The 14,438-nt window shown below is 34.0% G+C and overlaps 1 protein-coding gene across 1 annotated transcript; it reads left to right on the top strand.

Moving 5' to 3' along the window:
• Positions 1–2,268: 2,268 nt before the first annotated feature.
• On the top strand, positions 2,269–13,251 carry LOC123749301 (uncharacterized). Its single transcript, XM_069306132.1, has 5 exons — positions 2,269–2,280; positions 2,806–2,947; positions 3,736–3,903; positions 8,128–8,250; positions 13,031–13,251. Exons 1-5 carry the CDS (start codon positions 2,269–2,271, stop codon positions 13,249–13,251), a joined length of 666 nt encoding a protein of 221 aa, XP_069162233.1.
• Positions 13,252–14,438: the final 1,187 nt, after the last annotated feature.

The raw sequence follows: 14,438 nt of genomic DNA, 5'->3' as shown, positions 1-14,438 counted from the left end.
TCATTGTGTCGGAGAACAGGAAGCTACAAATTAGGCTTATATTGAGGTTCCCCCCTCCCCCCTTTCCCCCCAATTTCGGGTCTGTCTAATTACCACAAGCTACCACAAGCTACACAAGCTTCACAAAGCTTCCTGGCAATACGTTAGTAATGAATAAATATGATATGTTAGGCTGACCTAACCTAACCTAACCTAATCAAACCTAACCAAATCTAACCTAACCTAACCTAACCTAACCGACGCTTGGATCGTCGACTTTATATGGTGTCACCAGTTCTTTATTTTCGTCTAATTTCTTTATAAAAAGATACTTTTTCATATTAAAATTATGTTTTTTCGTGTTGTACATTCAGTACCAACATTATAATGAGTAAATATATCTTATTTATTCATTACTAACGTATTGCCAGGAAGCTATGTGAAGCTTGTGTAGCTTGTGGTAGCTTGTAATTAGACAGACCGCCAATTACTGGTGGAGTAAATCAGCCTAGCCTACTTCTTCCTAGCATAACCTAGCCAACACTAGCCAAGCCTAGTCTACCCTTGCCTAGCCTAGCAAACAGCCCTTGAACCCCCTACTGTTAAGACTCTGCTCTCTGATTGTACCTATGACACCTATTATTAATTTCCTTCTGTATCTTTAGCTCCAGTATGTTGTTATATTATGCTGTGCAAATTTGGGACCTGGCCCTCTAGTAACTTACATATATGTATTATTTGATACAATTCTTGTCTCCTGTCCAGAGAGTACATTTTGAGAGCTTTAGATGGTCTCAATTATTTAGATGTTTTATCATTTGTATGTTTGCTGTTTATGGTCTCTTTATTTCCTCTAATTCAGAGATTTCTCCTGTTCAGAAAGGGGGAGTCAGTACCGAGCAATACTCAAAATGGGACAGCACCAGTTATTTGAATAGTATTAGCATTACTGTGGGTGGGGTCTTTGAATTTTAACATTCTCATAAACCATCCCATTATTTTTCTGGCCGCCACTATATTTGCTCGGTTATGTTCACAAAGTGTGAGATCGTCAGACGTCGTAATTCTCAGATCTCTTGCATGTTTTTTCCTTCTTAGAGTAGGTCTGATTGTGTCCTGTGTTCCTTGTTTCATTTAATTTCCTCGTTTCTACCATACTTCAGCACCTGTAACTTATCACTGTTATTTCTGTTTTTTCAATGTCTCCTACAGTGCCAATTTTCTTGTGTCTTCTGTATCATCTGTAGAGTTTCATTGTTCAAATGTGTTATAAAATACATGCACCACCATCTTAGTGGTGCATATATGCATTTTACCTTGCATTTATATGCAAGGTAGAAAAATATACATGAAAAAATATATATGAAAAATATGCATTTTTGTTTTTTTATAATTAATCTAAACTGATGCTATTGTATATCTGTTATTAAAATATTTTTGTTTTTTTTTAGGTAAAATTTAAATCAGACAACATTATCAATTGCAATATTACAACATTGTCAACAATTCTATCTGAGAGAACATTACAGCAATGGCTTCCAGTAATTCAAGTAAGTTACATTATAATTGTGATTTGTTTATAATATATACTTTAAATTTTATTTTTGTTTGTTATTAATTTCATTTGGGTGTAAGTTCATATTATCATTAGATATAGAGTATAAAATCTTAATTTTGTTTTGTCAATTTTGTCTGTAAGAATTGCATATCTATTTCAAACTTTATTAATACCACAAAATGTTAGTTAAGTTGAATATTAATTTAATATTATTGGAAGATCAAAAAACTTAGTCAAATAAATATTTGATTCACAATTAAATTATTTGCAGTTCAAAAGTTGCAATTTTGATTTACATTGAAAATTCCAGATTATTCTTCTCTTATTTAAACATATTAAATTTGGTTTACTTGTGTAATTAATAAAATCTGGTGCTGTACAGGTTCTCAATAATACAATCATAATTCTCCCCTCAATCTTCTGTAGCACTGTACTGCTTTGTGCTCTTTCATTATGCTGCTACTGTGTTTTTTGTACCACTGTATTACATTTTAAACATTTTACTCTTTTTATGATTGCCCAGATTATCTTTATTTACAGGCCAGAAGAAACCTTTCCAGCGGTGTTGTCCCATCTGCAGTAATGTCATTAGTGTTCGTCGACATTTCTGCAACTGTGGACACAGCTTTATAGATGAAAAGCGTAAGGGTGATGTAGAGCGGGAGGAGAAATATAAGGAAATGGGTCGAAGAGCTGCTAAGCATCAAAAGCTTTGCAGATCATTTAAAGCCATGAAAAAATCTGTAAGTATTTCATGCATTCTGTTATTTCTTCAATTAGAATTGTATCATATTGTATTAATATCCATTCTGTTAGGTTTTAAATTGTCCCACAAATAAACAGATTTTAAGCCATTTGATAATTAATTAGTATTAACATTTTCAATTTTGGTGGATACTGTACTTATTGATGTTAATAATAAAGTAATGTGCATTATATAAGTAATTTTGTGTTATTTTATATTTTTTTAATTTCCATTAGTTATGTAATTATACTTTAATGATATAACTATCAGTAGGTCTCTTAAACTAGGTAAGAAAAGTACATCTTAAGCTACTTCGGTACTTCTGCACTTTTGCAGATGTACCCATCTGTATGAGGGAGGGATGCTGTCTGTTTCAGAAGCTTATGGTTATCCCATCTTATATTCTGTAATCATAAAGTTAATCTCTTTTTTTTATAATTGAAGCCATATCTCTTGAACACTGTGTTCAAATTAACACTAAAAATATTTTAGTTATATTTGTAACTATTTTGTTGTATTGCAGGTCTCTAAACTACAAGGTGGTGGTTATCAAGTTGCTGTCATCTATTTTAAGGTCGGCAATAGAAATACCACAAAGGGCATGCTACCAGGAAGTGGTATGTCAAGCAAAAATGTTAATAATCTCACCGAATTGTTTTATCTTGGTAATTATTATTATTATTATTTTGCATAAGCTAACAATGAAAATCATAAAACCTGCATGTTCCTTTGTGTTGGCAATAATGAAAAGCATTTACATAGTACAGTAGTTTAGTTCATATATTATGCATCCCATATCCATGTTGTTAGCGGTAGTGGAAATGGTTGCAGAGGCACATAATTAATTGGCTCCGGGACTGAACCAAGCAATTCATTTTAGCTAAGCAAGTTTTAATCTTGATGACCTAATTACATAATTCCATGCACATCACCACATTGACAAGGGGCTCGAGACCGACTATGAGTACAGATTTTAAATTAAGCAACTGACATGTGTGGAGAGCTAGTGTCACAATTGATATGTTTATCTTGCACACTGCCTCCATCCAGTGGACAGCGGTGGATAGGTTACAATCACTTAGTTACTACATACAGTTAGCAAACTGGTGATATTTGACCAAGATTTCTGGCAGCAGATCATTTTTAATGAAATATTTACTCATATCTTGAACATTTGTTATAGAATTATCCGAATTCACATATCTTTTTTCACTCCATCACATAGTAGAGGAGGGTGTGCAAATAATTTTGACACACTTTACTTAGCATCAGGTCTATATCATCAGATAATGAGACTTCCTTTACATATGGGTACCAAAATTCCCATAATGACATAGTTCCTCATTGCTGCCAAATTTCACATTTCAGTGTTTCTTTCAATTAAAGTTTTTTGGAGGACATATTTTGTAATGATGATACCATATTAAATTTACGCATGTTTCTTAATTTTCAGCATACATGCAGGACAATGGATCAAGTGTCAACAAGATACCAACAAATAATATAGATGCCCAAGAAGATATCAACATCAGTGAGGCAAAAGAAAAGAATGGGGAGCAAGAGCTTAAGTTAAAGAAAATGAAGAAAAAACGAAGACTGTCCGAAGATTCAACTATTAAAGGTAATCAAAACTCATTCTTCGTTTTTCAAATTCAAAGCAAAACTTGTATATATTTTAGACAAGTTTTTGGGTTCCACAATTACATTACTGATTTGTTGTATAAAGTAGTTGTATTTTATACAGCTGATGAGTCTCAATAATGTTGCTGAAGAATGTTGTCCTAACCACACACAAAAAGATGAAAATACAAAGACGTTTCGGTCCGTTCTGGACCACTATTAATTCAATTGTTAGTTGTATTATACTTGACTGCTGATATAGTTTACTTCATGTATTCCAGTTCACAGTAATATTAAAATTAACATCAGAGCCTGACGGCTCAGTGGACAGTGCTCTGGGTTTGTAATCCTAAGGGTCAAGGTTCTATTTTTATTAGATGCTGAAACAAATGGGCAGTTTCTTTTGCCCTGATGCACCTATTCACCTAACAGTAAATAGGTACTTGGGAGTTAGACAGCTGATATGGGCTGCTTACTGGGAATGTGAGTGTTAAAATTAGGATTAAGGACTTGCCCAAAAAGTTATGCATGCTAGTGTCTGTTCAAGAATGTAAGAAATCTTATATATATATATATATATATATATATATATATATATATATATATATATATATATATATATATATATATATATATATATATATATATATATATATATATATATGTCGTACCTAGTAGCCAGAACGCAATTCTCAGCCTACTATGCAAGGCCCGATTTGCCTAATACGCCAAGTTTTCATGAATCAATGTTTTTTCCACTACCTAACCTACCTAACCTAACTTTTTCGGCTACCTAACCTAACCTAACCTATAAAGATAGGTTAGGTTAGGTTAGGTAGGGTTGGTTAGGTTCGGTCCTATATCAACGTTAATTTTAACTCCAATAAAATAAAATTGACCTCATATATAATGCAATGGGTAGCTTTATCATTTCATAAGTAAAAAATTAGAGTAATTATAATAATTCAGGAAAACTTGGCTTATTAGGCAAATCGGGCCTTGCATAGTAGGCCGAGAAGTGCATTCTGGCTACTAGGTACGACATATATATATATGTATATATATATATATGTATATATATATATATATATATATATATATATGTATATATATATATATATGTATATATATATATATATATATATATATATATATATATATATATATATATATATATATATATATATATATATATATGTCGTACCTAATAGCCAGAACGCACTTCTCAGCCTACTATTCAAGGCCCGATTTGCCTAATAAGCCAAGTTTTCATGAATTAATGTTTTTTCGTCTACCTAACCTACCTAACCTAACCTAACCTAGCTTTTTTTGGCTACCTAACCTAACCTTACCTATAAATATAGGTTAGGTTAGGTTAGGTAGGGTTGGTTAGGTTCGGTCATATATCTACGTTAATTTTAACTCCAATAAAAAAAATTGACCTCATACATAGAGAAAAGGGTTGCTTTATCATTTCATAAGAAAAAAATTATAGTAAATATATTAATTCAGGAAAACTTGGCTTATTAGGCAAATCGGGCCTTGAATAGTAGGCTGAGAAGTGAGTTCTGGCTACTAGGTACGACATATATATATATATATATGTCGTACCTAATAGCCAGAACGCACTTCTATGCCTACTATTCAAGACCCGTTTTGCCTAATAAGCCAAGTTTTCATGAATTAGTATATTTTCTCTAATTTTTTTCTTATGAAATTATAAAGCTACCCATTTCATTACGTATGACGTCAATTTTTTTTTATTGGAGTTAAAATTAATGTAGATATATGACCGAACCTAACCAACCCTACCTAACCTATCTTTATCGGTTAGGTTAGGTTAGGTAGCCGAAAACGTTAGGTTAGGTTAGGTTAGGTAGGTTAGGTAGTCGAAAAACAATTAATTCATGAAAACTTGGCTTATTAGGCAAATCGGGCCTTGAATAGTAGGCATAGAAGTGCGTTCTGGCTATTAGGTACGACATATATATATATATATATATATATATATATATATATATATATATATATATATATATATATATATATATATATATAAACAAACGGACCCAGTCCATGGAACTCACTCCCTATTGAATTTAAAAGCTGTCGAACTTTTGCGTCATTCATAAACAATATATATATATATATATATATATTGTTATATATATATATATATATATATATATATATATATATATATATATATATATATATATATATATATATATATATATATATATATATATATATATATATAACTGAAAACTCACACCCCAGAAGTGACTCGAACCCATACTCCCAGAAGCAACGCAACTGGTATGTACAAGACGCCTTAATCCACTTGACCATCACGACCGGACAAAATGAGGTGATAGCCGAGGCTATTTGAACCACCCCACCGCTGGCACTCGGATAGTAATCTTGGGCATAGCATTTTACCAAATCACCTCATTCTTTGGGGCACACGTGAGGAACACAAATTCAGGCATGTTCGCATATATATATATATATATATATATATATATATATATATATATATATATATATATATATATATATATATATATATATATATATATATATATATATATATATATATATATATATATATATATATATATATAGGTAGGGTTGGTTAGGTTCGGTCATATATCTACGTTAATTTTAACTCCAATAAAAAAAATTGACCTCATACATAATGAAATGGGTAGCTTTATCATTTCATAAGAAAAAAATTAGAGAAAATATATTAATTCAGGAAAACTTGGCTTATTAGGCAAATCGGGCCTTGCATAGTAGGCCGAGAAGTGCGTTCTGGCTATTAGGTACGACATATATATATATATATATATATATATATATATATATATATATATATATATATATATATATATATATATATATATATATGTATATATATGTATATATATATATATATATATATATATATATATATATATATATATATATATATATATATATATATATATATATATGTATATATATATATATATATAAATAAAAGAAAATATATATAAAAAAAATCCAACCTGAAGTTCATGCCTTCTTTACCCAACAAAGTCTCATCCGTTTATCAAAGAATTTTTAAATATATTTTCATATATTGATTTATTGAGGTTCTATTACATGGCCAGGAAGAATTTCAGATCCGGATTAACATTAAGAAATATTTTTTTGTACATTTATATAGAACAATTTCTTTAGTATTTTACCATCCATGTATTTAAAAGCAATTCTGAAGTTAGAAAGTGTAGCATAGGCTCCTCGCACAACATTCTTTATGTGGTCCTCAGGTGATACTTTTCTATCTAGAACCATCCCTAGATCTCTTTTTTTTATCAGAATTTTTTAAGGATTTCTCACATAATTTATAGGTTGTGTGGGGTCTATGTTCTCCTATTGCACATTCCATAACATGACATTTATTCACATTAAATTCCATTTGCCAAGTGGTGCTCCATACACTTATTTTGTCCAGGTCATCTTGAAGGCATGCCAATCATCTAAGTTTCTTGTTCTTCCTATTATCTTAGCATCATCAGCAAACATGTTCATATAATTCTGTATTTCATCTGGTAGATTGTTTATGTAGACAATGAACATCTTCGGTGCAAGATCTGAGCCCTGTGGTACTCCACTTGAAACATTTCTCCAGTCTGATACATTGCCTCTGATTACTGCCCTCATTTTCCTATAAGTCAGAAAAGTTTTCATCCATGTTAGAAGCTTACCTGTCACCCCTCCAATATTTTCCAGTTTCCGGAACAACCTCTTTATGTGGAACTCTATCAAAAGCGTTTTTTAGGTCCAGATAGATGCAGTCAACCCAACCATCTCTTTCCTGTAAAATCTCTGTTGCTCGATCATAGAAACTGAGTAAATTCGATACACCGGATCTTCTAGATCAAAAACCATACTGTCTGTCTGATATTATATCATTTCTCCCCCAGGGTTCTACCCATTTAGTTTTTGTTATTTTTTCCAATATTTTGACTATTACACTTGTCAATGATACAGGTCTATAATTGAGTGGGTCTTCTCTGCTGTCACTTTTGTAGATTTGAAGTATTGTGTTTGTGTGTGTAGCATGTGCATTAATTCAAGTAGAGTGGCTGTGTGTTATCTGTAGCTGCAGCTGTAGAGAAACACAATTTTTGTTTAATGAGGATATATATTTTATTCAGGTTTTCCTTATTTTCAGTTCACATTCAGGAAAATCAAAATAGGACGATCAGGGAAGCGAAAGACAAGAATATAGAGCAAGAGGATAAGTCCTTGAAAAAAATGAAGAAACACCGACTTTCTCAAGATACAACTGTGACAGGTAATCAAAACTCATTCTTCGATTTCTAAGCAAAACTTGTACTCACCTAGTTGTGTTTGCAGGGGTTGAGGATAGGCTCTATGGTCCTGTGTTTCAACTGTCAATCAACTGGTGTATATATTCTTGGGCCATTCCTCCAGTTTGTCCAGTTTTAGTTATAAATTTTAAAGATTTAAAAATTGTAAAGTAATATAAACTTAATGGTAATTTAAGTAATGAAAACTTATGGGAACTTAAAGTAAAAATGAACTAGAATAATTAATAACAATGGATGACTAATAAAAGTAGAAAAGCAATTATGAAATCTATAAAATGAATAGCTTACTTACTATAATATAATAAGTACACTATAGTTTAATATTAAAGTTACACTAAACCACTAAAACAAAATGTGGTAGATTAAATTGAGATACACTCAGGTACACTGGATGATAAAGTTTATACTATAGGACACAGGCAAAGCCAGTGTACTATGGAACAAGGAAGTAAAAAAAGAAAAAAAAGAGACAATAATAAAGAAGACCCATTTTTTTTAAGTTAAAACCTTTTGGAAGGAAAGGCAGAGCTAAAGTACACATTGGTAGTTAAATGAGGTTATCATTTGAACTCTGGTTATTCAGCAGCTATCCCACAGTCATTCAGGAGAATTGAGGTGAGCTTCAGTTGTTATAAAATAGGTTTTTCCAGTGTCAGTCCCCCTAGCTATAATTGTATTGTCTCGCACAAAACAATGTTTAATTACAGGGGAATTTTTCCAGAAACCCCGCAGTTTAAATAAGAGATTTTGTCTGAACCTGGTCAGACATTTACTCACATAAACATTTGATTTACTAGAGACTGCAGATTTGAAAAGGTCTGACTTGCGGAAGCAGCTATCTAGTTTAACTCAAATTCTCCTGTTATTTATACCCTCCTGTTGATTTGATACCCACTCTATAAGCTGATTTGATGTCACTAGTTTTGATTGAATATTTTGATCATATCTTGGATGTTTTGATCCTTGGGGAATATATTTCAATATTTGGATCATACCTTGGATCATTTGGTCTTGGGGGAAAGACCATCATGCATTCATTCATTAATTCATGATGATCTTAGGAGAAGTTTGTGAATGAATGAATGGAGGTTTTGGGGAGGCTTCAAGTGTGCTTTTTGGACCTGGCGAGTCTTTGGTTCCTGTCCCATCTCAAGAATATCTGATCATATATTCAAAGCTCTTTTTGTTATTTGGCAGTCTACCAGCTGTCAACTATTTGTTGTGATGTGTTTTGTTAATATATATTTTGTTTAGAATATACTGTATGGAAACCAGGGATACAAATATTGTATAGCTACAAATATAAAAAAAAAAAAATAAATATAAAGTACTTGTTATATATTCTCAAATAATTATTATATAAGTGTGCAATGAATTGATGTGTGCTGTATTTGCAGAGCATCAAATCATGTAGATGGTAGGGCAAGTACCTTGAGGTGCTTCCGGGGCTTAGCGTCCCCGCGGCTCGGTCGTCGACCAGGCCTCCTGGTTGCTGGACTGATCAATCAGGCTGTTGGATGCGGCTGCTCGCAGCCTGATGTATGAGTCACAGCCTGGTTGATCAGGTATCCTTTGGAGGTGCTTATCCAGTTCTCTTGAACACTCTGAGGGGTTTGCCAGTTATGCCCCTTATGTGTAGCGGAAGCGTGTTGAACAGTCTCAGGCCTCTGATGTTGATAGAGTTCTCTCTCAGAGTACCTGTTGCACTTCTGCTTTTCAACGGGGGTATTCTGCACATCCTGCCATGTCTTCTGGTCTCATGTGATTTTATTTCTGTGTGCAGGTTTGGGACCAGCCCCTCTAATATTTTCCACGTGTAAATTATTATGTATCTCTCCCGCCTGCGCTCAAGGGAGTACAGATTTAGGCTCTTTAGTCGGTCCCAATAGTTTAGATGTGTTACTTTTTTTACTGAGTAATAATTTTTACTGATGGTTTACTGAGTGGATTCTAGCAGTAAAGGTTCTCTGCACGCTCTTCAGGTCAGCAATTTCTCCAGCTTTGAAAGGGGCTGTCATTGTGCAGCAGTACTCCACTCTAGAGAGCACAAGCATTTTGAAAAGTATCATCATCGGTATAGGATCTCTAGTGTGAAAAGTTCTTGTTATCCAACCTGTCATTTTTCTTGCAGTTGTGACGGCTACTTTATTATGTTCTTTAAAGGTAAAGTCTTCAGACATGAGTACACCCAGATCCTTGACATTGCCTTTTCGTTCTATGTTATGATTTGCTCGAGTTTTTTACGTGGTTGCCGTTTTTATATTTTCATTTTGTCCATAGCGCATGAGCTGGAACTAATCTTCGTTAAACACCATATTATTTTCTGTAGCCCATAGAAAGACCTGATCTACATCTGATTGGAGGTTTGCTGTGTCCTCTATGTTGCCTACTCTCATGAAGATCCTAGTGTCATCTGCAAAGGATGATACAGTGCTATAGGTTGTCTTCTTGTCTATGTCCGATATGAGGATGAGAAAAAGTACTGGAGCAAACACAGTACCCTGGGGGACTGAGCTCTTCACGGTTGATGGGCTGGATTTTATTTTGTTGACTATTACACATTGTGTTCTGTTAGTCAGGAAATTGTAGACCTATCTACCTATTTTTCCGGTAATTCCTTTTGAACGCATTTTATGTGCAATAACACCATGGTCATTTATCAAAAGCTTTTGCGAAATCTTTGTAAATTACATCAGCATTTTGTTTGTCTTCCATAGCATCTAATGCTATATCATAGTGGTCCAGCAACTGCGACAGGCAAGAGCGCCCTCTTCTGAAACCATGTTGTCCGGGGTTATGCAGATGCTGTGATTCCATGTATTTTGTGATCTTACTTCTTAGCACTCTCTCAAAAATTTTTATGATGTGCGATGTTAGTGCTATCGGTCTAATTTTTTGCCTCTGCCTTATTTCCTCTTTTATGGTGTGGTGCTATCTCTGCTGTTTTTAGTATATCAGGGATAACGCCAGTATCTAGGCTTTGTCTCCACATAATGTGGAGGGCCTGTGATAGTGGTTTTTTACAGTTCATGATGAATATGGAGTTCCAAGAATCCGGGCCTGGTGCAGAGTGAGTGCATAGGCATACTGTTTATGGCTTCTTCAAAATCCAGTGGGGATAGGGTGACGTCTGATATATGATTTGATGTTGGTATCATATCCATGAAAAACTCATTTTGGTTAGAAATCTTTAGTGCGTTTAATGGCTCGCAGAAAACAGTCGTATTGCTTCCTCAGTAGCTCGCTCATTTCTTTGTTGTCATCGGTGAAAGTTCCATCTCCCTTTCGCAGGGGCCCGATACTAGATGTGTTTTTTTTATCTTGATTTTGCATAGGAGAAAAAATATTTCGGATTCCTCTCTATTTCACTGATGGCCTTTTGCTCTCTTTGCCTCTCCTGGGTTTTGTATGATTCTTGTAGCTTGAGTTCAATTGTTTCTATTTCTCTACATAACCTTCTTCGCCGTTCTTGAGATAGGGTGCGACTCTCAAGTTGTTCCGCGATTCGCTTTCTTTGCCTATATAGGGAACGATGTTCTTGTTCCAATCTGCATCTCTTCCTCTTTTTTCTTAGGGGTATGCGGTTTAAACATATTTTTAGTGCTACTGAGCTTATTTTTTCCAGGCACTGGTTCAGATATGCATTTTCTAGCTGTTCTTCCCAGTTTATTTCTGTGCAGTCCTTGTTTATTTGCTCCCAGTTTATCTGTTTATTATTGAAGTTGAATTTGCTGAAATCTCCTCCACCGGGAATCTGGACTGGTTTTGAAGGTCTATTCCCCATGGTTGTCATAACTTCAATTAAGTTGTGATCTGAGTAACAGGTATTTGTAATCATTATGTTCCTGATCAATTCATCATTATTAGTGAAAATGAGGTCCAGCGTGTTCTCCTTCCTAGTTGGTTCTACTATTTGCTGGTTTAAGGCAAACCTGTCGCACATCCGTAGCAGGTCATTTGCATGTGCCTGTTCATTTAGGCTACTTTCTGGTATTCTTTCTGATATTACTGTATTAGCCAGATGCTTCTATTTCAGGTGCCGTAGGTTGAAGTCCCCAAGCAGGATGATGTTCGGAGCTGGATTTGTGAGGTTTTCCAAGCAGTGTTCTATTTTCATTAGTTGGTGTTTAAACTGCTGAGGGTTTGCCTCCGGTGACTTATATACAAAGACAATAAGTGCATTTAGGATCTCTATTTTGATTATCAGCACTTCCACCATATCATTTGAGGTGTTTAGCAGCTCAGTACAGATGAGTGTGTCTTTGATGTAGAGGCTGACCCCACCCTGAAGCCGGTGTTTCCTATCACATTTGAAAAGATTGTACTCTGAGATCCATATTTCACCATCATGGTAGTCCGGCATTCCGGCAATATTTCTTATAGTCGCTGGGAGGACGTTGAACAACCGCGGACCTCTGATGTTTATACAGTGCTCTGATTGTGCCTATGGCACCTCTACACTATTTGGAAGAATACACACACAGTGGGTACTGGGGTGGGCCTACCTCCAAATGGCCCCTTGGTAAAAATAAACCAATTTTAACTCAAATAATCTATGCTAGGATTCTTGGAAACCATTGTGGCACCACAATTGCCCTTCTTGGTCTCTGTCTACCGATTGTTGTAATGCCTGGTGGCCTCTGTCTACAGACTACTATGGTTCCAAATTTCTGTGATTTTGGTGTTTTGTTTTTTGCAAGAAATATATATTTATTATATATGTTATGTTTTCCACATTTTCAGCACATCAGTGTCTACTTACTGCTGAAGCAAGTACCTTCTTCAGGGTTCCCAAAGATCATATCTTAGAAGGGTCGAAGACGTCCATTATTTTGAAGCCATCAAATAGAAAAGAAGAAATAAATAATTTGAAGATAATCAAGAAGGAAGATGTATCTGTTGGAAGAGGGCAAGTCATGATGGTTCAGAAGAAAATAACGCACAATTTCTCTGATACCAGATAATAAACTATTTTTTGATAATGTAATTGAGTCAGAGGTGACACTCATCAATCTTACTTCCTTTACAGAAAAATAAAATTAATATAAAGAAAATATTATTTATGTAAAATATGATTTATTTTTGTAATAAAATTAATAAACTTTATGTAATTAAGTCAGAAGTGACTCTCATCAATCTTACTTCCTTTACAGAACAATATAATTTCTATGAAAAAATTCCTAAGTATTTATGTAACATATATGATATAATTTTTGAATAAAATCAATAAACTTGTGTTTAAAGTCAGTAGTCCATATATTAATTTATCAATCCATCCTTGTGCAGTATGTGCAGTACCACAGCCTGGGTGTGGTACTGCACATACTGCACATGTGTGCTTCTCTCAGAAGTTCCTGTTGCACCTCTGCTTTTCAACGGGGGTATTCTGCACATCCTGTCATACCTTCTTGTTTCATGTGATGTTATTTACGTGTGCAGGTTATTTCTATATATATATATATATATATATATATATATATATATATATATATATATATATATATATATATATATATATATATATATATATATATATATATATATATATATATATATATATATATATATTAGTATACTTTGGTAGCAGTCTTTCCTTTAGATATATTATTAAATATGACCGGAAAAGTAAGATTAATAATTCTAACATGAATTTTCTCAATATTTCTTATGTTTCTTTTCACTGTTGATGGTAACTGAAAAATCAATTCTCCAAAATTCATTTATATTTCTAGTCTGACGCGATACTTGAACGCGTTTTGTAATAACTTATTACATTTTCAAAGAATTTTAGTTTACACACACAGAACTATAACCTGCAAACACTAAACAGAGTTCTTACTTATGCTATGATTTAAACAGCTTTCATTTTATACCCGCATATCACTTCACCCAAAATGACGAGGTCGTGCGATGACGATGACGACGAGGTCGTGCGATGCGTGGGAGGAGGAAAGGAAGGCTGGTAGAGCAATTTGGGAGGCTGTGCGGACACTAAGGCCGCTGAGTCTTACAGGAAGGGTTGCTTGCTCCCACTGAGAGTCGTCCAATGGCAGGTTAAGGACTTTCACCAGCATGGACCTCAGAAGGGTGTCATACACATTTAACTTAGGGCTGCTGTAGGATGGAGAACATCTCAGAAAGTAGGTCAACT

The sequence above is a fragment of the Procambarus clarkii genome, chromosome 56 (assembly GCF_040958095.1).
Source record: "Procambarus clarkii isolate CNS0578487 chromosome 56, FALCON_Pclarkii_2.0, whole genome shotgun sequence".
In the NCBI taxonomy this organism is placed as follows: Eukaryota; Metazoa; Arthropoda; class Malacostraca; order Decapoda; family Cambaridae; genus Procambarus; species Procambarus clarkii.
The sequence above is the reverse complement of the archived record's forward strand: the minus strand, read 5'-3'. Positions and strand labels throughout refer to the sequence as shown.